General features: G+C 41.1%; 2 protein-coding genes, 1 long non-coding RNA gene and 1 pseudogene across 4 annotated transcripts; 2 read left to right on the top strand and 2 right to left on the bottom strand.

Annotated features, from left to right (window-relative positions):
* The first annotated feature begins 3,460 nt into the window (after window positions 1–3,460).
* Window positions 3,461–6,931, top strand: LOC139025940 (uncharacterized). Its single transcript, XR_011477628.1, has 2 exons — window positions 3,461–3,867; window positions 6,740–6,931. It is a non-coding gene; the product is annotated as an uncharacterized lncRNA (long non-coding RNA).
* btc (betacellulin, epidermal growth factor family member) lies at window positions 3,984–10,548 on the bottom strand. The gene is made up of 6 exons (XM_023983641.2): window positions 10,307–10,548; window positions 9,332–9,436; window positions 7,463–7,589; window positions 6,731–6,877; window positions 6,073–6,224; window positions 3,984–5,323 (listed from the first exon to the last, which is right to left on the bottom strand). The coding sequence occupies exons 1-5, from the start codon at window positions 10,344–10,346 to the stop codon at window positions 6,077–6,079; spliced, it is 567 nt and encodes a 188-aa protein (XP_023839409.1). The 5' UTR covers window positions 10,347–10,548; the 3' UTR covers window positions 3,984–5,323; window positions 6,073–6,076.
* A 1,093-nt stretch (window positions 10,549–11,641) lies between these two features.
* On the top strand, window positions 11,642–16,979 carry LOC111962831 (myosin light chain 5-like; annotated as a pseudogene).
* An 8-nt stretch (window positions 16,980–16,987) lies between these two features.
* hpse (heparanase) lies at window positions 16,988–24,215 on the bottom strand. Of its 2 annotated transcripts, XM_023983639.1 has the most exons (12): window positions 23,709–24,215; window positions 22,852–22,991; window positions 22,394–22,522; window positions 22,069–22,242; window positions 21,754–21,925; window positions 20,944–20,991; window positions 19,768–19,861; window positions 19,556–19,662; window positions 18,864–18,978; window positions 18,126–18,250; window positions 17,878–18,030; window positions 16,988–17,700 (listed from the first exon to the last, which is right to left on the bottom strand). In XM_023983639.1, exons 1-12 carry the CDS (start codon window positions 23,927–23,929, stop codon window positions 17,541–17,543), a joined length of 1,638 nt encoding a protein of 545 aa, XP_023839407.1. In that variant the 5' UTR covers window positions 23,930–24,215; the 3' UTR covers window positions 16,988–17,540. The 2 variants fall into 2 exon arrangements, with proteins under 2 accessions (XP_023839407.1, XP_023839408.1); XM_023983640.1 differs by lacking the exon at window positions 20,944–20,991.
* Between the last annotated feature and the right edge of the window lie 1,504 nt (window positions 24,216–25,719).

Below are 25,719 nucleotides of genomic sequence, written 5' to 3' on the forward strand. Positions count from 1 at the left end.
TGCGCTATTGTGACTAGAATGACGTTGCATACAACAGCCAACTTTCCGGGACATAGACATGTATTATATGGGCAGAAAGCTTAAATATTCTTGTCAATCTAACTGCAGTGTCCAATTAACAGTAGCTATTACAGTGAAAAAATACTATTGTTTGTGGAGAGTGCACAAGAACAAAAAACGTTGATCATAGCTAATGGTTTGATACATTCACCTCTGAAGGTAAATACTGTACATACATTCAGTAATCTTGCTCTGATTTGTCATCCTGAGGGTCCCAGAGATCAAATGTAGCATAGTTTTGTTTGACAAAATCATTTTTATGTTCAAATGTTGGAACTGGGGTCTACAGTTTGACCCCACTGCTGTCTCCACACCCACCCCGACCGACCATCTAGATGTGTGAAAGTTAGTGTATAAGCTAATGATCCATCATGTATGACATTCCTGGGAGTTTGTAGACTTAAATGTTTTATTATCATAGCATTTTTGAATGTTCTCTATAGTTATATACTTGAAAATGTATCAATTGACCAATGCAGCACATTTGGGCAAACTACTGGCAGACTTGATACAAAATATTGTGCAGTAATGTAATTCTTCACTGGATCAGTCTGAAACGTTGCACACACACTGCCGCAATCTGGTGGCCAACATCTAAATTACATCTAGACTCCTATCTGAAAGTATGGCCTTTCTCTTGCATTTCAAAGATGAAGGAACAAAAAACAATGTGAATTTGTTTTGTTTGCATTATCTTTGACCAGATCTAATGTGTTATATTCTACTACATTCATTTCACATTTCCACAAACTTCAGGGCTTCCTTTCAAATGGTATCAAAAATATACATATCCTTGCTTCAGGTCCTGAGCTACAGACAGTTAGATTTGGGTATGTCATTTTAAGCAAAAATTGACCTCCTTTCAGTATATAGTCATTAAACAATACTGCCTGCACATTAATTACATGAATGAAGATAGAAAGTGTAAGGCGCACCGAGAACACTGATATCCGTTTCTCCGCAGATGTCTTCAAAACCTTGTAATGCAGTGTCATGTTAGTACACTAGATGGCAGTATGTAGTATTGGAAATGTAAAAGAGTTACAAAGTTGTGAATATACAGTTGAAGTAGGAAGTTTACATACACCTTAGCCAAATACATTTAAACTCAGTTTTTCACAATTCCTAACATTTAATCCTAGTAGAAATCCCTCGTCTTAGGTCAGTTAGGATTACCACTTCATTTTAAGAATGTGAAATGTCAGAATAATAGTAGAGAGAATGATTTATTTCAGATTTTATTTCTTTCATCACGTTCCCAGTGGGTCGGAAGTTTACATACACTCAATTAGTATTTTGGCCCATTCCTCCTGAGTAAGCTGGTGAAATTAAGTCAAGTTTGTAAGCCTCCTTGCTCGCACACGCTTTTTCAGTTCTGCCCATAAATTTTCTATACGTTTGAGGTCAGTACTTTGTGATGGCCACTCTAATACCTTGTGGCCACTCTAATACCTTGACTTTGTTGTCCTCAAGCCATTTTGCCACAACTTTGGAAGTATGCTTGGGGTCATTGTCCATTTGGAAGACCCATTTGCGACCAAGCTTTAACTTCCTGACTGATGTCTTGAGATGTTGCTTCAATATATCCACATAATTTTCCTCCCTCATGATGCCATCTATTTTCTGAGGTGCACCAGTCCCTCCTGCAGCAAAGCACCCCCACAACATGATGCTGCCACCCGTGCTTCACGGTTGGGATGGTGTTCTTCGGCTTGCAAGCCTCCCCCTTTTTCCTCCAAATATAACGATGGTCATTATGGCCAAACAGTTCTATTTTTGTTTCATGAAACCAGAGAACATTTCTCCAAAAAGTACGATCTTTGTCCCCATGTGCAGTTGCAAACCGTAGTCGGACTTTTTTATGCCGGTTTTGGAGCAGTGGCTTCTTCCTTCCTAACCTTTCAGGTTATGTCGATATTGGACTCGTTTACAGTGGATATAGATACTTTTGTACCTGTTTCCTCCAACATCTTCACAAGGTCCTTTGCTGTTGTTCTGGGATTGATTTGCACTTTTGCACCAAAGTACGTTCATCTCTAGGAGACAAAACGCATCTCCTTCCTGAGCGGTATGACGGCTGCGTGGTCCCATGGTGTTTATACTTGCGTACTATTGTTTGTACAGATGAACGTGGTACCTTCAGGCGTTTGGAAATTGCTCCCAAGGATGTACCAGACTTGTGGAGGTCTACAATTTTTTTTCTGAGGTCTTGGCTGATTTCTTTTGATTTTCCCATGATGTCAAGCAAAGAGGCACTGAGTTTGAAGGTAGGCCTTGAAATTCATCCACAGGTACAGCCTTTCAGAAGCTTCTAAAGCCATGACATAATTTTCTGGAATTTTCCAAGCTGTTTAAAGGCACAGTCAACTTAGTGTATGTAAACTTCTGACCCACTGGAATTGTGATATAGTGAATTATAAGTGAAATAATCTGTCTGTAAACAATTGTTGGAAAAATTACTTGAGTCATGCACAAAGTAGATGTCCTAACCGACTTGACAAAACTATAGGTTGTTAACAAGACATTTGTGGAGTGGTTGAAAAACAAGTTTTAATGATTCCAACCTAAGTGTATGTAAACTTCCGACTTCAACTGTAGATGCAGTAGTGTAAGATGAAAGATGGTATCTTATGGCATATACTGTATGTAACCACTTCCCTATGAGTTAGTGGTGTAACAGGCAGGCAGAGGAAGATACAATTACACCTCTGGACTATCATGCTAAGACCACTTAATAGAAATGTGAATACTATAAACAAAAAAGGTTTATAACACTGGTCAGTGGTCACAGTGGCCATACAGGGTAAATTGAGATATTTCGTTTTGACGTTTGTATTTACCTGGCCACTGACTAAGATCAGTAAATGGTGGATGATGTGATATAATTTATTAGTCAAGTTTCTTATCTGCTTCTTCCAGAGACACACCCATTATTGTATAGAAAGCGTCCCACACTTCACAGCTGCCATTTCACAGAACCCTTTGAACAATGCCGCAATGTCAGGAGCTAAAGTTCACCATGTGCTCGTAACAACCAAACCAGGAGAGAGGTTGTTTGTCCATTAAAGAAGAGTACTGTAGGCTACGTAAGGCTTCTACGTTTCTATTATCCTGTCAGGTGTATGTTCTGTATTGTTTGAGACTTTGTTGTGTTTAAAAATAACAAATTATTGTAATCTGTGATAACGAAATGAATAAATGGGAGTTCCATGTACAAACAAGTGAAACAAATCCTGTACAGTTCAGGTACTGTACTACAGTAAGTCTTAAAACCTTCTATTGATTTGTTGGGATTGAACAGCATTACAACATGGCTCTGCTGTAATCCTGAGAGCCCAGACATGGAGCAGTCCTCAGTCACATGACTCTTCCCATGTGGCTGCTGGATTCCTATCGTTCTGTGATCACATACTTTCACTAGGCCAGGGGAAACTATTTATATACCGGGTGAAACCAGAGGTCTATCCAACAGCATACTTTGTTCTGCTCTGCCTAGTTTTAGTTGGCATGGGAGGGAACTTGCCAACTGGGCCGGCTGAAACTTCAGAGGACTTAGAAACCCTTCCAGACACAGCAGGGTTCTTATCTGATATCTTTATCAGCTGAGTGACAGTAGAGAAGTGGTGAGAACTGGGCCAGTCAGGCAGAGAAAATACATAGTAGCAGCACAACAGCACCTACACAAAGGAAAGTGCAATCAAGTCGGAGGGATGGTACCGTATTACACCAGGGTGTCAGGACCAGGGTTGAGGAGGAAGAAACTCTACTGAGGCACATCATGGGATACACAGAACTTTCCGGTCACAGGCAAGTTGTTCAAAGCTCCTTTGACTATTAAAAAACCATCATCATTAACTCACACACATTGACTTAGAACGATATTAGTCAAAGTCTCCCAAAATAACATGATAAAATAACATATCTGCACAAATAAATGTTTTAATGAAAATGTTTAASTTTTGCATAGCTGAAGAAGCGAAGGGCTGCATTACACGCTGTGAAACTCTGGGATGCTGAGAAACCCCAAAATCTTCTTCAACAGTGGACTACTTTACAGCTGCACACATTAACACACAGGCAGGGTTGTTCTGGTAGCAAGGAGACTACATGTCTCAAAATATAAAGATCAAATGCGCTCACTACAAGTTTTCGTTGTAGCCTTCTCACCCAAATTTGGGCACCCTCCAACTTAAGTCAGTAACATCAACCCTGGCCCATAGAAGGAGTCTCTTCGCATTGATTACATGTAACAATATACAGTATGTATATACATCAAACAGTTGCTGGAAACTATTAGAGCTTAATAACAATATTAACATCATTATAATAGCATGTGTTCAAGGAATGTCAAATGGCCCACAATGTACAGTGTGTTACATAAGGTGACATCAGGGTCGGCAGGTAGCCTAGCAGTTAAGAGCGTTGGGCCAGTAACCGAAAGATCACTGGTTCAAATCCCCGAGCCAACTAGGTGAAAAATCTGCCGATATGCTCTTGAGCAAGGCACTTAACCCTAATTGCTCCAGGGTTTCTATCAATAATGGTGGATCCCTGGCTGTGACCCCACAATCAGGGGGAGTGGGATATGCAACAAACAAAACTAATCCCAATACACATGTGTATAATACACACTATACATGTGTAAAATAGAGCAAATGTAAGCACCCAGCTATTTATTATATTGATTATTTACCTGCATTAGACATAGTATAATCCGTCTCACATACATGGCATGAGTCATCATTATAACACGCCACATCCGCGAGTAAGAATACCTGGACTTTTAGCTTGAATACATGTTAATCATTAAATCTATGCCCAAATAAGAGGTGGTTACAGTCCATAAAAAGGCCTACTCCTTCAGAGCTCAGTGTCCATGATACATATACTTAAAAAAAGGTTTAACTCTAACTTGTTGTGATTTGATGACCATGCACATTTTGTTTGCATAAATGAGTCTATAAGGGCAACTTCATCACATTATCACATTTACAGAACGCATAGGGAGATACTGTTTTAGTTGATCCATCTCTGTGGATTCATGGTGACCAGAACAGTCTCTCTTGTATTGTACTATATTTCTGCACAGAACAGAGTCCATACTGTCCATATTGTAGACTATGGTCGGCAGTGAAAAGCAGCTGGAGAGTACAGGCTTGTATATCTCCTCAGTGACGTTAAAGCACCCTCTCTTTCCAACATTCACTCATAACCAAGGCCATCATCCCGTCCGGCAGGAGAATACCATTTATAGACCCCGTCGCTGGAAGATAAAAGCGACAGTTGTTACTATAGAAGTGAAATTTGTTTTTGCCACACAATTACAGAGCAGCTTTTGTATAAGCACTGGAATATGCAGTTAAAAGAGAGATGGATAGCATGTTTAAAATGACCCCAGATTCCTTGTCAGACCCAGCCTCTGAACACCACTAACAGCTCCACATCCATCATTATGGCCCGAGTCTTGTTTGGTCTGTGTGTGTTCATATTACCTTTTGTAGGGGCAGGCAGCCAGGCAGGCATAGTGAGGAACCAGCTGCACGTCTGCTTTGATCTGACTGTTACAGCCAAATTCAGATACTAAGTCACCCTGCCACCGGCCTGGCCCACACAGAAAATGGGCTATATAGGGTGTGGAAACATTGTGTAATGCTCTCCCTCTCTGTCTACTGCTCTCCCTCGCTGTCTATGTATCAATGTGTTCAAGGATGGGCTTAGGCAGTGCCAAGCACCAAGCTTTATTCCCATTCAGGGCCTCCCTTCAGATGTGAGCTGAATTAGAATGTGATGCTTGGCTTGATGCAACTGGGGAATATCACCTTCCAACAGCAACAAGAGGGGTCTAGTCAGTTTTTGAATTGTCTTTTACAATACCACTGGAATCAGAACAGCCGGAGATGCTGTGTGTCTTGTCACAACAAGAGAACAAACTAAGGGTAATGATGATAAAGGGGCATCAAAGGTCAGAAAAATGTCCAAGATGTCTTGGAAACTCAGACATACAGTACATACCGCATCATATTGCATTGATGTCTGAGGTTTCGACTGAATCTGATGAAGCTTCATGCGTTCCATTTGTGTTCATCCTAATCATATTGAGCTTCTCTGTTCCATTCCTCGTCTCCTCTTTTCTTCTCCTCTTCCGCCGGCAAAGTTTATGTCGACTGAGACAGAAGAAGAATATTAGAAAGTAACCCATTCCAATTTGTGATGACATCATTTACTTATTATGTTCTTTGAGAATGGTATCATCTGTCTTGACTCTGACATGAGCTATTCACCAAAACATTCTCGCAGTATTACAGAGTTTAGTTATGTAAGGTATTTGTTCAGCACAAAAGACTCTTTTGTTAAACTGATACAACACGTGGCACTCTGTCTCTCTTTTGGGTAAAAATGAGAGGGGAGAGCAGGGCAGATACATACAGCTTGATGAAAACCAAAAGGTAACATGGCCACAAGCGTTTCATTAAAACTTGGCCATTCATGGGATACACACAGATTCCTTACGTCCCATCCCAGGGCTAGTATGACAGGCTGTGAGGTGATGAAGCTGTATCTCCACCTTTCCCACTCTCTCACGCACGCACACATACTCCCACGGACAGGAAGGTTGCAACATAAAGAAAATCTGGCTGTTTGCTACTTAAAGAATGTGTATTTTACTCACTGTGCACAGATGCAGATGAATATGATGAGCAGTATGAGGAAGACCAACGCTGCTATCACACAGGCTATGATGATCTGCCTCTGGTCTCCTATACGCCAGGCCAAATCAACATACTCACACCTGGACCCAATGTACCCTTTTTCACATCTGAGACAGAGCAAACACACAATTCACCTGCTGTGATTAAAATGTGCTCAACAAGTTTGTTTATTGTTCCTATTTCTTGTCGCCCGAAAGAAAAACAAAGAAATAACTTGAAGCACCTGGGCTATGAGAAAACAAGCAGATGCTGGTCTGTCAAATTAGCTATTCTAGCTGTTCCAAATGAACTGGTCTCGCTGACTGTGATTCTGAGATGCTTGATGAAATGCAGTCAGACCATATGAAGCCAATCATATATCTGCCTTGTTGTTTTAGTTTAAGTGCATGTGTTCTGTGCAGGGTCACAGTAAACAAGGTCAGTACATTCAGCAGGGTCAATGAGGGATTTCAGTGTTACTTGTCAGACATGAAAGTAAAAACAAAACATCTTTATCACGAACACGAACTTCATACTTGTAATAATAATGGATAATAATTCTGCTACAGTTATCAAAATATATACAAATGAAACATGTTTTCACTGCAGTGAATGTTGAGTACGCAGCATGTTCTTGGCTTGAGACCGTCTGCCTTGAACATGTACAGATAAATGATTGGGGCCCACAGTAAGGGTCGGGTGAGTTGATTTACCTGCATGAAGGAGTGTCATGTTCCTTCACAAAGCGGCACGACCCATGGATACAGTAATTCCTGAACTCCTTTGGACATTTGGTGAAATGGCCGCTCCATTTGGCTTGAGTTGCAGTTTCTATCGAGTCTATGGCAAGCGCAAAGAGACAAATACAGGGGAAAGGGGGATTATAAAGTAACTCATTTGATATATAATACCCTTCTTACAAAAAGATTGCATTGAGAAGGTGATGTAGAATAAGATATACGTTTGAAGTGAGAGCCCCCTTTCAAACTTGTCATGAGGCTCCTGTTTTCCCTTAGTAACCTGACTCAGGGGGGCCAGTGTGACTTGTCATATAAATAGGCTTCTGGCATCATGATCTGAGGAAGGACTAGAAACTGAACTGACCATTGGGGCAAGACTGGTGTGATTGAGGATAATAATGTGTCATTTACAGATTTATAATGAAATTCTGTCAAAGTAAAAAGCAACTGATATCCTCCTCAGCCTAATTTGATAGTTGTGTAGATATACACACACAGAACATTCTGACCACTATAGTAAAGAGAATGGAAACCTTCTTTCACTGTTTTATTCTCCTCTATTCCCTTCCAGTGAGTCATTGGGTGGGTAAAAGAATAATGAGGCTTAATTAACATCACAGAGAGGGAGAAAGCCCTAATTGTAGTGTGAAACATGAGAGCATGCCTTTAAAATGACCTAAATATTGAATAGGTGCGGATCTGGTTACAAAGGAACAGCAGGTGTAAATTGATCTAGGTATTTAACTGAGTAGCTGTATGTGCAGTCAGTCATCATGCCATATTTCCCAGGAATAAGTAAGTAGCTGGGAAATGCTGCTGTTTGGTCAACTGATTTCCCGAGTGGCGCAGCGGTCTAAGGCATTGTATCTCAGTGCTAGAGGCTTCACTACAGACCCTGGTTCGATTCCAGGCTGTATGACAACCGGCTGTGATTGGGAGTCCCATAGGGCAGCGCACAATTGGCCCAGTGTCATCCGGGTTAGGGTAGACTGTCATTGTAAACAATCATTTTTTCTTAACTGACTTGCCTAGTTAAATAAAGGTTAAATACAAAACATTTAACAAATGTAAACTGAACATAAGAAGAGTAGTACATTGCAGAGAGGTAATCAGGAACTACCCCCACCTCCCCCTAATAAAATAAACTTCCCTGTATCACTCCATGTGGGTAAATACAATGGTACGATCAGTAGTTGATTAGACCTCTTAGTTGTGAGGATTATCATCAAACAGCAATTGACAAATCCTGAATAGTGGAGGCCCTACCTGAGGCTGCTTCAATTGACACCTGATGTCAGCCTGCCATCTATGCACATCTAATTAGCAGTGAGGAACCGAACCCAGTGCACATACAAAGCTGGTGCTACATTTCACAATTCCACTCACAGGAAAGGTAATGACTGCATGGTCACTGGTGGCAAGAAGGCTTTAATTTGCACTATGGTCTCTGTTGGGGATGGTACATGACACCTCCTCCTGATACTAAAGGGCTGGGTGGAGAAGCATTTGATATTCCAATTGTTTGAATGAACCACTGTGTGAATGACGCACTCCTGGAGTACGGCCTTCAATTTAACGACAGAGCAGGAATACTTAGTATAAGAATGTTTTTCAAGGGCACTTAGTCTCTTTACAAACTTACCGTGTATGTAATCACAAAGGTATTCATTTTCTAATCCAACAGGTTGCTTCTAAACCTGAGTAATTCAAACACGTTAACACATGTGCATGTCAGATGGTAAGAAACACTTTTATGTACGCCTTCTTCAAACTTCAAACAAACTTTTATGGCATGATTATCCCTCCATAAGTTTATGTTTCTCTGGGGGGGAAACAATATACCTGTGAAGTTGTTTGTGTTGCCTTGGTGATGGCGGGACACAGTCTTGTTGGCCGGCTCCTCAGTTGCATTCCATTCAGCCAGAGAGCATTTGCATAGGGCCAAAACTAAAACCAGAAAACAAACAGAGCTGGTCGCACAATGCCCAAACATCAAGTCAAATCCATACAATTAAATTGTTTTAGAATCTGAAAGTTAAGGACAGAGCAAAGGTTGTGGAACTTAATGTTTGACAGTAATTTGACAGTAATTCCCCCGGCTTGGGTGTTGGGTTTCTGGGATTCCCAACACTGTGATAACCTTACTAAAGATAGTCTTGCATTCAATCCAACAACACTGTTAGTGTTTCATAATATTCAGGACAACAAAATCCAGCCATGATACAAATGTGGGTAATGGAATAAAGCTACTGTATCTATGAAGCAAACAGACGTGGTTATTGATAGTCTATGTTATTGGTTTGGATATTGTTGGCATGTGCATTGGGGTACTCTGTTTGCTAATAGAGGGCTATGGAGTGGTGGATCATTTGTTGATCATCTGTCACACCAGCATGCTAATTGCTGCTGTCAATCACAGTATAGACAGGCACATAAGATTAGTTATATTTTAGTCATTTAGCAGACGCTAGCAGAGCGACTTACTGTAGTGAGTGCACACTATTCCCCCGTGGGAATCGCACGACTGGCGTTGCAAAAGCCATGCTCTACCAACTGAGCTACACGGGACTACATTACATATACCAAAGTTATAGTTTGAATAAACGAAAACTAGTGAAGTAATATAAGAAAGAAAATTGTACTAATACCCGAGATATAAATATCAAAGGAAATACAATCTTGAGATTGATGTTGTAAAACAGTACTAAGTCAGTTATTAACCAGATTATAGGCAATTATATTCAGTTACAATGAGTAAATAAAGTTAGTGTGAGGTTGAAGAGTTATTCAACTGGTACACAGAACGGTGCCTCTTACCTGTGGCTATTCCGACATACAGTTTGTATGCCTTTGCCATGTCCGTGAGCAACGAATATACTTTTCCGGGTGGATAAATAGGTAAACGTAGATTTCGTTTCTTATATAAAATCCGGTCAAAAAGTTCACTATTATATCCTCTGTTTAGTAGGATACCCTGCTTCCCGACTCACGAATAACGTGGTTCCTTCATGCGTGATCGCGTACCTGTGAACTACATGGGCAAGAGAAACTGCGCAGGCTAGAGGTTTGAATGGGTGAAATGGAACCTGAACCTAATAGTGCCACGCCCACCTAATCATGTATGTGCGAGTGCACTCTACCAGTGCAGTTTCATTATGGCATGCAGCTCAAACTGGAGATTGGCTACTAGGCTATTAATTAAGGTGCAATCCGTTTGATATGCGCATAACCTAATGCAACAAGTTCTTAATATACTGTCATTAAAACATATGACAGTTCTTTAGAACATCATTTGAAGATATGATGTACCTTTACCAAGATAGTTGTCCTGATAGCAAAAAACGTAAACAATTGAAGAATATGGTGCATCCCATGAAATGTGCATATACAAATATAGCACTTGCATATATTTGCATAATGCACATTTTATGGATTTTTTACTAAAATATACATCGTTTTACCTGCATCAGCACATTTTAGTGACCTCTACTCTGAACTGTTGGTAAACGGCAGACGGCGCCGGCTAATGAGACTGTGGGCAAGTCTAGAACTGTGGTCAGAGAGTTTGTTTGTGTTTATTGGCGTGCAGGCCTCACTATTCCCCCGGAGGCACAGGCAATGTGAGTCTGCCCAGGTCTACCTATGTGTGCTCTTTTTCACTTTCAGTCCAGTCTCTATCGAGGCCTACTCAGTGCACAATGAGCCCTCTGCTAAAATGTGAACTCAGGAATAGTTCGTCTCTGGACATCAGCGCTGCAATGCCAGGCAATGTGTAGTGGAAATAGGAAATCCTATACAGGGGTAAAAGTAATGCATCCAGCAAAGGCACAATTCCAGATGTAGGTGGTTCCTTGATAGCGGAAGCCTTGCCAATAACTATCCAAGAGGTTGATCAAAAGTGTCAAAGCACATTACCTGTCATTTGTCCCATTACTCATGATAATGGTATGTTGATAACTAGATCATCTCAAATGGCAGTAGGCAAAAGGATCCGCAGCAGTCACAGAATGCAGTGACTGTCAGCCTCCTGACAGTTTGCCTGCTGTGGAGTAGCGGCCTATTCCCAGACAAAGTTATAGCACCACAAGGTGGCCACATTGTGCTGTTGCTGCGTTTTTCCATGAAGGTAGTATTTACCCACTATGTTCCCATATGGATGATACTGTATGTGCCATCTCATATATCTCATCTTCTGAGTTGTACAAAGCAATCATACATTCAGTCTTCATTCTACTAATACGATAGCGAATGTTCTCATTGTAGGTCCTGCTCATTGACTAGTACAAAATGTACAGTACCATTGGATAATTTGTTTTAAATGATAATTTCACACCCCATATAAAGCCCATATGAAGCACTACAATAAAAAATGAAGGGTGTAGAGCAGCCTTTTCCCCTGTGGGGCCTGCTACACGGCAGCAGTCATCCCTGAACCAGTTTTGGGGTTTCTGTTTTACAGACAGACGTTATATTTAAGCTGTCTCCTCTCATCAGTTAGGCACATTCACTGGAGTAACAGCGTCACTTCTGCAGAGACAAAAATGTTGAGTGTGTACAGACTGTTGTTTGAGTGGCTTCTGTTATTGCACATTTTAATTGTTTGTGGAAAAGTAAGACAATTGTACATAATTAAAAACAATGACATTTATATTACAACTTAAAGCATACATAGAAGAAATGCTGAGAGTTTATTTTGCTTGTGTGCCCTATTAATACATGGTAATGAACACTTAACAAAACTAAACAAATACCTATTTTTAGGCCAGCAGAAAGACCAAGAAGGAGGAATGGGATGCCACGAGAGCCTAGAGAGCATCCTCCAATGTCTTCTCCATGTTCAAGCAGAATTTAGCTCACACATGATATAACAAATATCATGTGGTTCGTCAGAAGTCATGTTATGAGGAAGCACAACAATGTGCCCAACCATAGTGAGTAAGGAAAAATATGGTGTTTGTTCTTTTCATAAAAAATTCTGTAAGCCTTTTCTTTCCCTGGGCTAGGTGTTCACACTTATCGACCAGGACAAAGATGGGTTCATTGACAAAGAAGATCTGAAGGATACCTATTGTTATGAACCTTCTTCTCCCAGCAGTCTGGGGGGGGGGGGACGAGACCCGTAACATATTCTCATGCAAATTCACAACAGTGAAAAGGAACAGTGAGAACTAAAAGAAATCCACAGACAACCTAAACCTACCGTCAAACACTTTAGGTTTATTGTCAAACACACGGTAATGGGGTGTGGGAAAAAGGGGCTGAGCTGGACCCAAGGAAATACACCAGTTCTAACTAGGGTATTTAGACAAATTTTTCCTACGGGTAATGTATGCCCAAGGGCAACTTGGCTGGTTATCCCCTTTTCCCACCAACAAACCAACAATAATACACCACAGCAGTACATACTCACATGATAACAGACAATGTGAGATGTATCCGCACAAACAAACTAAACTGTGGGGTATGAAAGAATGTGGTCTTCAGCAAATCCAGAGAGCGAGAGCGAGAGAGAGAGACCCTGGGAAAACAACTGACTGGGTTTTTAAACCAAGGGAARGGGGATGTGATTGGGTAAGGGAAACAGGAGGAGGTGTGTCTTCAGATTGATGCGACTGATGACTGCCACCTGTTACTAGGACAGAGGAGAAATACAAATACCCCCAGGATACCTGTATCCGTAACACCCATGAATCTCCTGGTCAGTATTTAAATGATACACTATTTCAATCGCCAAAAGTATGTGGACACACCTTCAAATTAGTGGGTTTGGCTATTTCAGCCCCACCAGTTGCCGACAGGTGTATAAAATCGAGCACACAGCCATAGACTAACAATGGCAATAGAATGGCCTGTACTGAAGAGCTCAGTGACTTTCAACGTGGCACCGCCATAGGATGCCACTTTTCCAACAAGTCAGCTCGTCAAATTTCTGCCCTGCTAGAGCTGCCCCGGTCAACTGTAAGTGCTGTCATTGTGAAGTAGAAATGTCTAGCCGCGAAGTGGTAGGCCATACAAGCTCACAGAACGGGACCACCGAGTGCTGAAGCGTGTAGCGTGTAAAAATTGTCAGCCCTCGGTTGCAACACTCACTACTAAGTTCCAAACTGCCTCTGGAAGCAACGTCGGCACAAGAACTGTTCATCGGGAGCTTCATGAAATGGGTTTCCATGGCCAAGCAGCCACACACAAGCCTAAGATCACCATGCGCAATGCCAAGCATCGGCTGGAGTGGCGAAAAGCTTGTCGCCATTGGACTCTCGAGCAGTGGAAACGCGTTCTCTGGAGTGATAAATCAGGCTTCAACATCTGGCAGTTCAACAGACGAATCTGGGTTCGGCAGATGCCAGGAGAACGCTACCTGCCGCAATGCTTAGTGCCAACTGTAAAGTTTGGTGGCGGAGGAATAATGGTCTGGGGCTGTTTTTCATGGTTCGGCCTAGGCCACTTAGTTCCAGTGAAGGGAAATCTTAACGCTACAGCATACAATTACATTCTAGACGACTCTGTGCTTCCAATTTTGTGGCAACAGTTTGGGGAAGGCCCTTTCCTGTTTGAGCATGACAATGCCCCAGTGCACAAAGTGAGGTCCATACAGAAATGGTTTGTCGAGATCAGTGTGGAAGAACTTGACTGGCCTGCACAGAGCCCTGACCTCAACCCCATCGAACACCTTTGGGAGGAAATGGTACACCGATTGCAAGCCAGGCCTAATCGCCCAACATCAGTGCTCGACCTCACTAATGCTCACTTACTGTAAAACAGCTAATGGTTGTTTGAATGGTGGTGATGCTTGATATCTCAATTATCCTCCAGGCAAGCTGAATGTGAAGAACAATGAGCTAGAAGACATGCTCAAAGAGGCTAGTAGTCCCATCAACTTCACCATGTTCCTCAACCTGTTTGGAGAGAAGCTGCATGGAACAGATCCAGAAGACATCATTCTCAACACCTTCAGAATGTTCGATCCTGACGCTAAGGGTTATGTACTGAAGTAGTTTTTTTGGGTATCTGTACTTTACTATTTATATTTTTGACTACTTTTACTTAACTACATTCCTTAAGAAAATATTTTACTTTTTACTCAATACATTTTCCTTGACAGCCAAAAGAACTTGTTACATTTTGAATGCTTAGCAGGACATGAACATAGTCATATTCGCGCACTTATCAACCGAACATCCCTGGTCATCCCTACTGCCTCTGATCTGGCGGACTCACTAAACACACATACTTAATTTGCAAATTATGTCTGAGTGTTGGAGCGTGCCCCTGGCTTTCCGTACATTTAAAAAACAAGAAAATGGTGCCATCTGGTTTGCTTAATGTAAGGAATTTGAAATGATTTACACATTTAATTTTACTTTAGATAATTAAGTATATTTTAGCAATTACAGTTACCTTAGGGCGGCCGTTTCTGAGATACTGGATCCGGCACGCCTGGCACCGACAATCATACCACGCTCAAAGTCACTTAAGTCACATGTTTGGACATTATGACGTTCAATCGAACAGTAACTGACTGTCTTTTTTGGAAAATCCGATTCATTAGCAGCTCAGGTACAGTTGAAGTCGGAAGTTTACATACACCTTAGCCAAATACATTTAAACTCAGATTTTCACAATTCCTGACATTTAATCTGAGTAAAAATTCCCTGTCTTAGGTCAGTTAGGATCACCACTTTATTTTAAGAATGTGAAATGTCAGCATAATAGTAGAGAGAATGATTTATTTCCGCTTTTATTTCTTTCATCACGTTCCCAGTGGGTCGGAAGTTAACATACACTCAATTAGTATTTGGTAGCATTGCCTTTAAATTGTTTAACTTGGGTCAAATGTTTCAGGTAGCCTTTCACAAGCTTCCCACAATAAGTTGGGTGAATTTTGGACCATTCCTCCTGACAGAGCTGGTGTAACTGAGTCAGGTTTCAGTTCTGCCCACACATTTTCTATAGGATGAGGTCAGGGCTTTGTGATGGCCACTCCAATAACTTGACTTTGTTGTCCTTAAGCCATTTTTCACAACTTTGGAAGTATGCTTGGGGTCATTGTCCATTTGGAAGACCCATTTGCGACCAACCTTTAACTTCCTGACTGATGTCTTGAGATGTTGCTTCAATATATCCACATAATTTTCCTACCTCATGATGCCATCTATTTTGTGAAGTGCACCAGTCCCTCCTGCAGCAAAGCACTCCCACAACATGATGCTGCCACCCCTGTGCTTCATGGTTGGGATGATGTTCTTCGGCTTGCAAGCCTCCCCATTTTTCCTCCAAACATATCGATGGTCATTATGGCCAAACAGTTCTGTTTTTGTTTCATCAGAACAGAGGACATTTCTCCAAAAAGTACAATCTTTGTCTCCATGTGCAGTTGCAAACCGTAGTCTGGCTTTTTTATGCCGGTTTTGGAGCAGTGGCTTCTTCCTTGCTGAGCGGCCTTTCAGGTTATGTCTATATAGGACTCGTTGTACTGTGGAAATAGATACTTTGGTACCTGTTTCCTCCAGCATCTTCACAAGGTCCTTTGCTGTTGTTGTGGGATTGATTTGCACTTTTGCACCAAAGTACGTTCATCTCTAGGAGACAGAACACGTCTCCTTCCTGAGCGGTATGACGGCTGCGTGGTCCCATGGTGTTTATACTTTGTACTATTGTTTGTACAGATGAACGTGGTACCTTCAGGCGTTTGGAAATTGCTCCCAAGGATGTACCAGACTTGTGGAGGTCTACAATTTTTTTTCTGAGGTCTTGGCTGATTTCTTTTGATTTTCCCATGATGTCAAGCAAAGAGGCACTGAGTTTGAAGGTAGGCCTTGAAAAACATCCACAGGTACAACTCCAATTGACTCAAATGATGTCAATTAGCCTAGAAGCATCTAAAGTCACGACATCATTTTCTGGAATTGTCCAAGCTGTTTAATAAAGGCACAGTCAACATAGTGTATGTAAACTTCTGACCCACTGGAATTGTGACACAGTGAATTATAAGTGAAATAATCTGTCTGTAAACAATTGTTGGGAAAATTACTTGTGTCATGCACAAAGTAGATGTCCTAACTGACTTGCCAATACTATAGTTTGTTTACAAGAAATTTGTGGAGTGGTTGAAAAACAAGTTTTAATGACTCCAACCTAAGTGTATGTAAACTTCTGACTTCAACTGTATCTAAGAGATGAAAACCCGGATACTGTACTGATATTTGTCTGCAAACCTTTCAGGTTAAGCAGATGTTCCAATCGTCTACCTTCGACCCAGCAGGACACCTGGACTACAAATCCCTCTGTTACATCATCACACACGGAGAGGAACAGGAGGAGTAAAGGATCTATGTTAGTGCTGTCAACATCAGACAGGTGCTGATGGTGCTACTGGTTGATCTGTGTTTGAAATGTGAATAACAAGTTGCCTTGCTGCCTCTCTCTGATTCAACCGAAGTTAAATATGTATATACTGAGAATATAAAACCAAAAAAGTAAACCATATATAGCATTACATGGTTTGAAGTCATTACTGTATTTATTTTCTCATCCAAATTATGTTGTACAAATATATCACACACAAAAAGTTTATAACAGAGTTGTATCCCAGTGTACCAAAATAGAAAATTGCACAATTCAACCTCTTAACATTACCGAGTAGAAAATCAAGTAACCAGAGCGTAAACAAGTTGAGTTAAGTCTAAAGTTTTTGGCATCAAATATGAAACACAATTTATGTACAACAAGTATTGTATTTAAGTGTTTCCTGAACAGCAATTTCTTCCAAGACATAGAGTGAAACCGTATGAGTCCTCTGAAATTTTAAAACCCTACTCACAAGGTATTAAGACTATTTATACATGTTGAAGAATATACAAAAATGTATTACATGTAGATGAAACGTTTTTTCCAAAGATGATCGAATCCTTTCACCACATTCACTTGGTTTACAATCTTTGGCAAAGTCATACAGCTGTGTTTAGCGCAATAGTCAAGTACAGTATTTCCTTCTCTTAGTTTAGATAGTGAGTTTACCTCCATCTTCTCAAGTTCTCCTCTCCAATTGGGGTCATCGGCAGGCCAGCGCCTGGGCCTCGCTGAGGACATAGAAGGCAAAGGAATAACCAGGGAGTCTGAGATGTTCTCCTGCAGGAAGAGGAGTTCCCTGGAGCGATGGAAGAGTTCGGTCATCCACCATCTTCAACACCTCTCCGTTGAGTTTCACAGACCTGGAGATCACAGCACACTGTTACTCTCCTTTCTATTTTTTGTAGTACGGCATCTTTACACTGACAATATTACAAGGCAAGACAAAAGCAAACACTTCCTTGAACTGTAATAATGAAAAGCGACACATTTAAGATTAGTGGCCCCATTGATGGGAATAAAGGTTACTGGTAGCCTACTTGGAGTAGAGTCCCTCCTCGCCAGGCTGTTCAGACTGTAGAACGAAGGCCTCGGCAGTACTGTTAGAGATTGTAACAGGCACAGAGATCCTCGCAGGGCCCTTACTCAGGTTCAGAGCAAACAATGTGACTGCTCCACTTTTGTAGCTTGTGCTGTAGAGAGAACATCGAGGAACAGTCAGGATGGTTGTCTCACACACAAACACAGGTTGTGGCTTCATTTTAAATACAGCTGGATTGTGGAATACCTTTTCTTGTTAGTGCAGTGCAGGTAGACCCGTACTCTTTTCGTCTTTCCCAAAATGGAAAAGGCTTCTATACTCAGCACCTCTGGTCCAACAAGCCTCTTGTACAGAACTGATAGCCAGTAATCCTGCCAAAGTGATACAGCCATAAACCGGATAAGTGATTAAACGGTCAGGTCCAAAATGATTGTCACCTTTGATAAAGATGAGCAAAAAAGACTATCAACATCCGGACTTGAACCCCATTGAAAACCTATGGTTTGAATTGAAGAGGGCAGTCTATAAACGCAGACTAAGAATATCTTGGATCTGGAAAGATTCTGTGTGGAAGAATGGTCAAAAATCCTTAAATCTCATAAAACATTTTAGAAAACAGCTCAGTGCTGTTATCCTTGCAAGGGTAAGGTTCCGGAGTATTGAAAACAGGGGTGCCAATAATCTTTTATAGACTTTTTTTATTACTTGTTAAAAATATATATATTTCTCTGAGAAATCTCTTTCTCTGTGAAACATATTCACAAAATTCAGCATACAATATAGCTGAATTTGTATTATTTATTTCATAAGGCCTTTTTCGCTCATCTTTATCAAGGGTGCCAATAATCATGGACCTGACCGTATATAGAAATGGGAAAATTCATAGAATAGACAAACTATTGTCACAATCAACAAATACTTGGATCATTGGTGTTTTTTCAGGAATTCAGAATACAGAGGAGAATAAACAGGAATTTGTCTTACAGGAAGTGGATCCAGGTTCTCATCTACCAGGTGGTAAGTCCCAGATCCAATCAAAACCTGTCTGATGAGAACATCCAATCCAAGCTTCGCACCTAGGCCCAGTTTATCCAGCCACCTGTAATCATTAAACATATTATTTTACACCACATACAGTACTTTAATACCTTATAACGTTTTTATTGCAAAGAATGAGATTCTGACACATATCATCTGATTTAGATACAAGCAACCTTATTCAATGAGAATGCAATATGTAATCCTTCGTATTAACCTACTGCCCTCACACTTGATTAAGTCAATGTTGGATACATCATGTGGCATTCCTTTCATTTTTTTTTGCATGTGAGACTACTATTGTAAGTCTTCCTGGAACAGGGCATGGTTGAAAGGCTGATCATGAGGCTCACAGGTGACCTGTAAATTCAATGAAAACCACATGTTCTGGAATAGCAGAGATTCCCTTCCATGAGAGTAGACTAACAACACAATTGACTCAACTACCGCCAGTGTAATGAGGCTGCAGGTCTGTAGTCTCTCTTCCCACAGTGGAGCACCATGAGTCTGGCAAGCGAGACTAGCCTGACTGTTACAACCTCCAGAGTAATCCAGATGAACATGATCACATGGTATCAGGGTGTGATACTGACTGGGTCTATCTATATCCTGATCAACGCCAACATACACAGACTCACATGAATCCAGCGACAAATGTGTCAGACAGGCCCTTAGCCCCGCCTCCATAGGCGGAACTAGTCTCTCCAAGCCACACCTTCTTCCCAGGGGAGGTCAGCTCAATGGTCTGAGGACACACGAAACAAAATAACCATTTAAAGTCCTCACTGAACTGCAATACATTCATAGTACATTTATAAACATGTTCATTTGTAAACTTTTTCTTCATTACCTCCATGACTTCATGTGTTTTTAAGGCCAACGTGTTTAGCACCTCAGGGTCTAGGAAATCTTCTAGAGACGTGTCTCTTCCATTGACATAATAACTAACAGAAGGGCAGAGTAATCAAGGATGAGTATATCTTTATATCAAACACAACAGAATCACTATGAATTAAATCACATTTTCAGATTGTATGGTGTGTAGACCATATCTCTCATCTGACACACTCACACCACCGGGGGGGAAAAACCACATCATTGATCAAATACATCATTTATTTGTATTTTTTATTGTTATTTTGTTTGACCCCTTTTCACCCCAATTTCAATCTTGTCTCATCACTGCAACTCCCCAACAGGCGAAGGTTGAGTCATGCGTCCTCCGAAACATGACACGTCAAACCGCGCTTATCTTAACACCCGCCCGATTATCCCGGAAGCCAGTAAATATGTCAGAGGAAACACCGTTCAACTGAAGACCGAAGTCAGCCTGCAGGCGCCCGGCCCGCTACAAGGAGTCGCTAGAGCGCGATGAGCCAAGTAAACCCCCCCCCAAACCCTCCCCTAATCCAGACGACGCTGGGCCTATTGTGCGCCGCCCTATGGGACTCCCGTCACGGTCGGTTCCAATACACCCTGGGATCGAGCCCGGGTCTGTAGTGACGCCTCTAGCACTGCGATGCACTCGGGAGGCCGCTAGACCGCCACGCCACCCGGGAGGCCATTTCCACATCCTTTCAACCCCAAAGAAAAAAATATTATGATGTTGAATCAACGTGGGAAACTGATAGAATGTTTTTTAAGTCATCAACATAAGGGCATTTTGTCTTTTTTTATGCAACTTTTAACCTAAATCTAATGACATGGTGATGACATGGTGAAATGTTTTGATGATTTCACGTTGAATTTACGTTAGTCAACAACTCAACCAAAGGTAAATCGTAACTAGGCATTGAACTGACGTCTGTGCCCAGTGGGATGTGAAGTCTGGTCAGTGCAAGCCTTTACAAACAGTTATGTTAAGTTCCTCTTACCCCTTGTGGCAAACCCACGTACCCAACATCACAGGCACAATCAAACTATTCCTGTGTTTGTTCAGCCTCTGTGTTTGCGTCAAAGTCAAAGGCACCAACACATGACATCTGACCTTAGCATTGTATGCTACACAAAGGACAGTTCAACTTACTGGTGCCAGGTGCATGCATCAATTGCTTCTGCCCCACTCTCCAAGAACCTATGAAAAGTAAATGGGATACGATTGTTCAACATATCCCACATGATTGGTGGTTATGTAAGAAGAATCTATTGATCCGACATTAACCTGCCCCTAGACCACAGGAGACACACTCGGGGGATGAGAGTTTGTCCCATAGACTGTAAAAATAATGCAGTTTCCCAATAGGGGAAAAAGCCAGGATATGTTTGGAATATTTTGTGCCTTTTAGATAAGAGATTAATGAGTTGGAGTAACGATTAACAGTTAAAGGGATACTTCGGGATTTTGGTAATGAGGCCCTTTATTTACTTCTCCAGATTCAGATGAACTCGTGGATACCTCATTGTCAAAATCCCAAAGTATCCCTTTAAGGTTTGAACCACAGCCTTACTTGGGTATAGACATACAGTAGGTGGATATAAAGGAGAGAAGCAGTAACAAACTCTGGTTTATTGTATAATACGGCTGTGAAATGACAGAAAACACCCATGACCTATACAAACAAAAGGCTAGTCTCCCACTACAGTGGAAGTGATATTTAACCTTGATGAATATAGAAAGGTATGCAGGTCACATGTCGTAATTCAATTGTAGAATCATATTTTAATTCAATTCCTTTAGTAGTTTTCTAGTTAGCAACAACCTTTTGGTGTCAAGATGCTTCTTACATTGATTGAGGAGACTTCCAATACTATTACTTTAGTTAGTACAACAGCCTGTCCATTAGGACTATATTGGGACTACTTTATATATAGGCTACATAAAGGGACAAACTCTCACCCCTCCAGTAAGTCTCTCCGGTGGTCCCGGGGCTGGCTAATGTCTGGTCCATAGAGTCCAGTGTTATGGTAAAGTTTGGATTCCTGCAGAATCTTGCGGAGTTGAACAAAATCTTGGCCGAGCTGATATCCATCCACCCTGATCCCTGCCTTCTTCTCATAGCTGTTGGGCTCTAAAGGGAGACAGGATTTTTGTTCTACCAACCTTACAATACCTAAATCAATAGTTGAGAATTCCCTGTTTCAGTCATTAACACAATGAAAGATGGCTTAGTTAGTATAACACTGTAAATACTGGGGGCCTCAAAATTATTACCATTGCCCAGCTCCCAGGACATGCTGTACTGTTTAGATTCACAGTACTGTAGGAGGGTCCTGGCATTGCTGCTGTCCCAGGAGTTCCCAGAGGTCCTGAGCAGCTCGTTGAGCCCAAAGATGAGGTCTAATCCAGAGCAGTTTGTAAAAGAGTAGAGCAGATCCACTGCACACTCTGTCAGGGGAGAAAATACATTTGAAATGTTGTTTTCTTCTTTCTGTGAATTTGCTCAAGTGAAATGGGGTGGTTCCAAGATAACAGCTAAACAAAAGAGCCAGTGTGTTGTGAGCTAGACTGATGCTACCTTCATGACCACGGTTCATACCTGTGAACTTTACACTCCTATACTTCCTCTGCAAGTCCTCCTTGTCGAGAAGTGCTTCCTGTAGAGTCCATTCCTGCTTCAGCCTCTTTTCCAGTAGTGGAGGCAGCTCCAGCCTTTCACATATGTCATCTGACAGCAGATTAGCAAACAGGAACCAGAAACCAAGTGGCTGTGAGTCACTCAGAAGCTGATGACCTAAGATCTACCTCAAACTAATGACATTGCTTGAGATCTGCCTGGTTTACTGCGTGCATTGAAGCGGACTCTGTGTGAATCAACGTACTGTTCTATCTCTCATGCCAAACAGGGATCATGCTGAGGAGTCAAGTGACCACAGTCAAACCACACACATCAAAATAGCTGTTATTGTAATTTATAGATATTACATTATGCCTGACAATGTCTGTGGTGTAATGTGACACACAGTTGAGATGAGTGACAATGTATGCCATATTTACCTGCATCAAACACAGAGTTTTTGTGATTCTCGTTTGAATGTAAAAATGTTGGGTTGAAGGTCATGAAATCTTGTCTTGTCCCTCCAAATCTCAGAAATGCTGGGGTCAAAGCTTTTGCCAATGTCCTCAGCTTTGGAGACCTTGTGGAATTAAATAAGGTTTAGTTCAGTATTTATGGAGTTTCATAAGATTATGTAGCGCTGGTCTCTGAACTGTTTTTCTGTTAGGCTAAAGACAAAAACAACTTCGAGTGAGTAACTGAAAACAACATAATAAATAAGACCCTGGCTGATTGTAATATAGTCGTCAACATTTTTTTTACTACCGTAATGGTAATAATTTTATAAAACACACACAATTACAATTGTGCCAAAAATAGTGGTGGAAAAAGTACCGAATTGTCATACTTGTGTAAAAGTAAAGATACCATAATAGAAAATGACTCAAGTGAAAGTGAGTCACCCAGCAAAATACTACTAAAAGTATTTGATTTGAAATATACTTCTGTATCAAAGTTAAATGTAACTGATAAAATATTCTCAAGTTTCAAAAGTAAAAGTATAAATAATTTCACATGTTTGTATTAAGCAAAACAGACGTCACGATGTTTTCTTTATTTACGGATAGCCAGGGGCAGAAACCACACACATCAAAATATAGTGTCAGGGAAAATGTATGGAGTAAAACGTACATTATTTTCTTTAGGAATGTAGTGGAGTAAAAGTTGTCAAAAATATAAATAGTAAAATAAAGTACATATACCCCTCAAAACTACTTAAGTAGTACTTTCAAGTATTTTACTTAAGTACTTTACACCAACGGCCAAAAATAGAAACGTTAAAGCTTGCCTTACTCACGTTAAAAGGTACATGAACTTCTCTTCAGCGACTAGACTCGCGTCTATGGCAACAGACAAAAAACGTCCATTCACTTTCTTGAGTACTCGAGAGAGGTCCACATTCAGATTTACAGACTCAAAATTCCACTCATCCTTCGCAGACTCGACACTTGCTACCACATAATATCCATAAGAAAGAATATATATCATCACACATGCCAAGATTGATATGCCTGACATAATGAAATGGCTAGACGAACAGTCGGCTCAAATCGAATTTATATCGCTATGTGTAGGACAATTACAACTCAAATCTACTGGTGCTCGCATTCCCTCACTATTCCAATAAATACGTCGATCGGTGTAAATCCATCATTGTCATTAGTAAATTGGTATGCAGTTATGGTCGGATTCAATTGTTGAGCGGAATCTGAGTTTTGCCTGGTCCAGAAAAGTCCTTGGTGTGGTCCTCATCCAAACGAGAGAAAGCAAAGCATTTTTTTCTAGCGGCAGAGCATGCACAACAACAAAGTGCGAATGCAGAAGCTTGCGTGTGATAGGCTGCCACGATATAGCATCGTTAACTAGGCTTGGCCATGATCGTGTGGGCGCGGTCTCAACACAGAAGGCTGGCATGATTTTGAAATAAGAAATATATGTTATGTAATTTGAGATGTTTTATTTTTGCATCACTTGGGATTCTTATTGCGAAAAATACATTTCCATACTTACCTGCTTGTGAGAGACGCGTGACAAGTGAAGTGATGGAGAAGTAACCTACCTGTTCAGTGACGATTTTAGTAGCAGTCCCAACACTTTACCACTGGTACACCTGGCTATCAGCGAAGCCTTGTCTGGCAGTGAAACAGTTCATTCAGCCTCATTTACTGCCTTTTAAAAAACATGGCTGATATGGCTGACTTCGCTTAAACAAATGTGGCGTCTACTGACAATTGAGATGTTTTTTTAATATATTTTTTTATTTCACCTTTATTTAACCAGGTAGGCTAGTTGAGAACAAGTTCTCATTTGCAACTGCGACCTGGCCAAGATAAAGCAAAGCAGTGTGACACAGACAACAACACAGAGTTACACATGGAGTAAACAATAAACAAGCCAATAACACAATAAACAAGTCAATGACACAGTAGAAAAAATAAAGTCTATATACAGTGTGTGCAAAAGGCATGAGGAGGTAGGCAATAAATAGGCCATAGGAGCGAATAATTACAATTTAGCAGATTAACACTGGAGTGATAAATGACAGATGATGATGTGCAAGTAGAGATCTGGTGTGCAAAAGAGCAAAAAGTAAATAAAATAAAAACAGTAGGGATGAGGTAGGTAGATTGGGTGGGCTATTTACAGATGGACTATGTACAGCTGCAGCGATCGGTTAGCTGCTCAGATAGCAGATGTTTAAAGTTGGTGAGGGAAATAAAGTCCCCAACTTCAGCGATTTTTGCAATTCGTTCCAGTCACTGGCAGCAAGAGAACTGGAAGGAAAGGCGGCCAAATGAGGTGTTGGCTTTGGGGATGATCAGTGAGATATACCTGCTGGAACGTGTGCTACGGGTGGGTGTTGTTATCGTGACCAGTGAACTGAGATAAGGCGGAGCTTTACCTAGCATAGACTTATAGATGACCTGGAGCCAGTGGGTGTGGCAACGAATATGTAGCGAGGGCCAGCCGACTAGAGCATACAGGTCGCAGTGGTGGGTGGTATAAGGTGATTTGGTAACAAAACGGATGGCACTGTGATAGACTGCATCCAGTTTGCTGAGTAGAGTGTTGGAAGCTATTTTGTAGATGACATCGCCAAGTCGAGGATCGGTAGGATAGTCAGTTTTACTAGGGTAAGTTTTGGCGTCGTGAGTGAAGGAGGCTTTGTTGCGAAAATAGAAAGCCGATTCTAGATTTGATTTTGGATTGGAGATGTTTAATATGAGTCTGGAAGGAGAGTTTACAAGTCTAGCCAGACACCTAGGTATTTATAGTTGTCCACATATTCTAGGTCGGAACCGTCCAGG

Source organism: Salvelinus sp. IW2-2015, linkage group LG4q.1:29, assembly GCF_002910315.2.
Source record: "Salvelinus sp. IW2-2015 linkage group LG4q.1:29, ASM291031v2, whole genome shotgun sequence".
In the NCBI taxonomy this organism is placed as follows: domain Eukaryota; kingdom Metazoa; phylum Chordata; class Actinopteri; order Salmoniformes; family Salmonidae; genus Salvelinus; species Salvelinus sp. IW2-2015.

Excerpts from the sequence above, each read along its gene's own strand:
- btc (XM_023983641.2), bottom strand. The coding sequence starts at position 10,346 with ATGGCAAAGGCATACAAACTGTATGTCGGAATAGCCACAG. Across the intron at positions 7,590-9,331 it reads CAACACAAACAACTTCACAG|ACTCGATAGAAACTGCAACT; the intron begins GTATATTGTTTC and ends CGCTTGCCATAG. Across the intron at positions 6,225-6,730 it reads TTCATCTGCATCTGTGCACA|TCGACATAAACTTTGCCGGC; the intron begins GTGAGTAAAATA and ends CTTCTGTCTCAG.
- hpse (XM_023983639.1), bottom strand. The coding sequence starts at position 23,929 with ATGTCAGGCATATCAATCTTGGCATGTGTGATGATATATATTCTTTCT. Across the intron at positions 22,992-23,708 it reads AAGTTCATGTACCTTTTAAC|GTCTCCAAAGCTGAGGACAT; the intron begins GTGAGTAAGGCA and ends TAATTCCACAAG. Across the intron at positions 18,979-19,555 it reads ACATTTGTCGCTGGATTCAT|GTGGCTGGATAAACTGGGCC; the intron begins GTGAGTCTGTGT and ends TAATGATTACAG.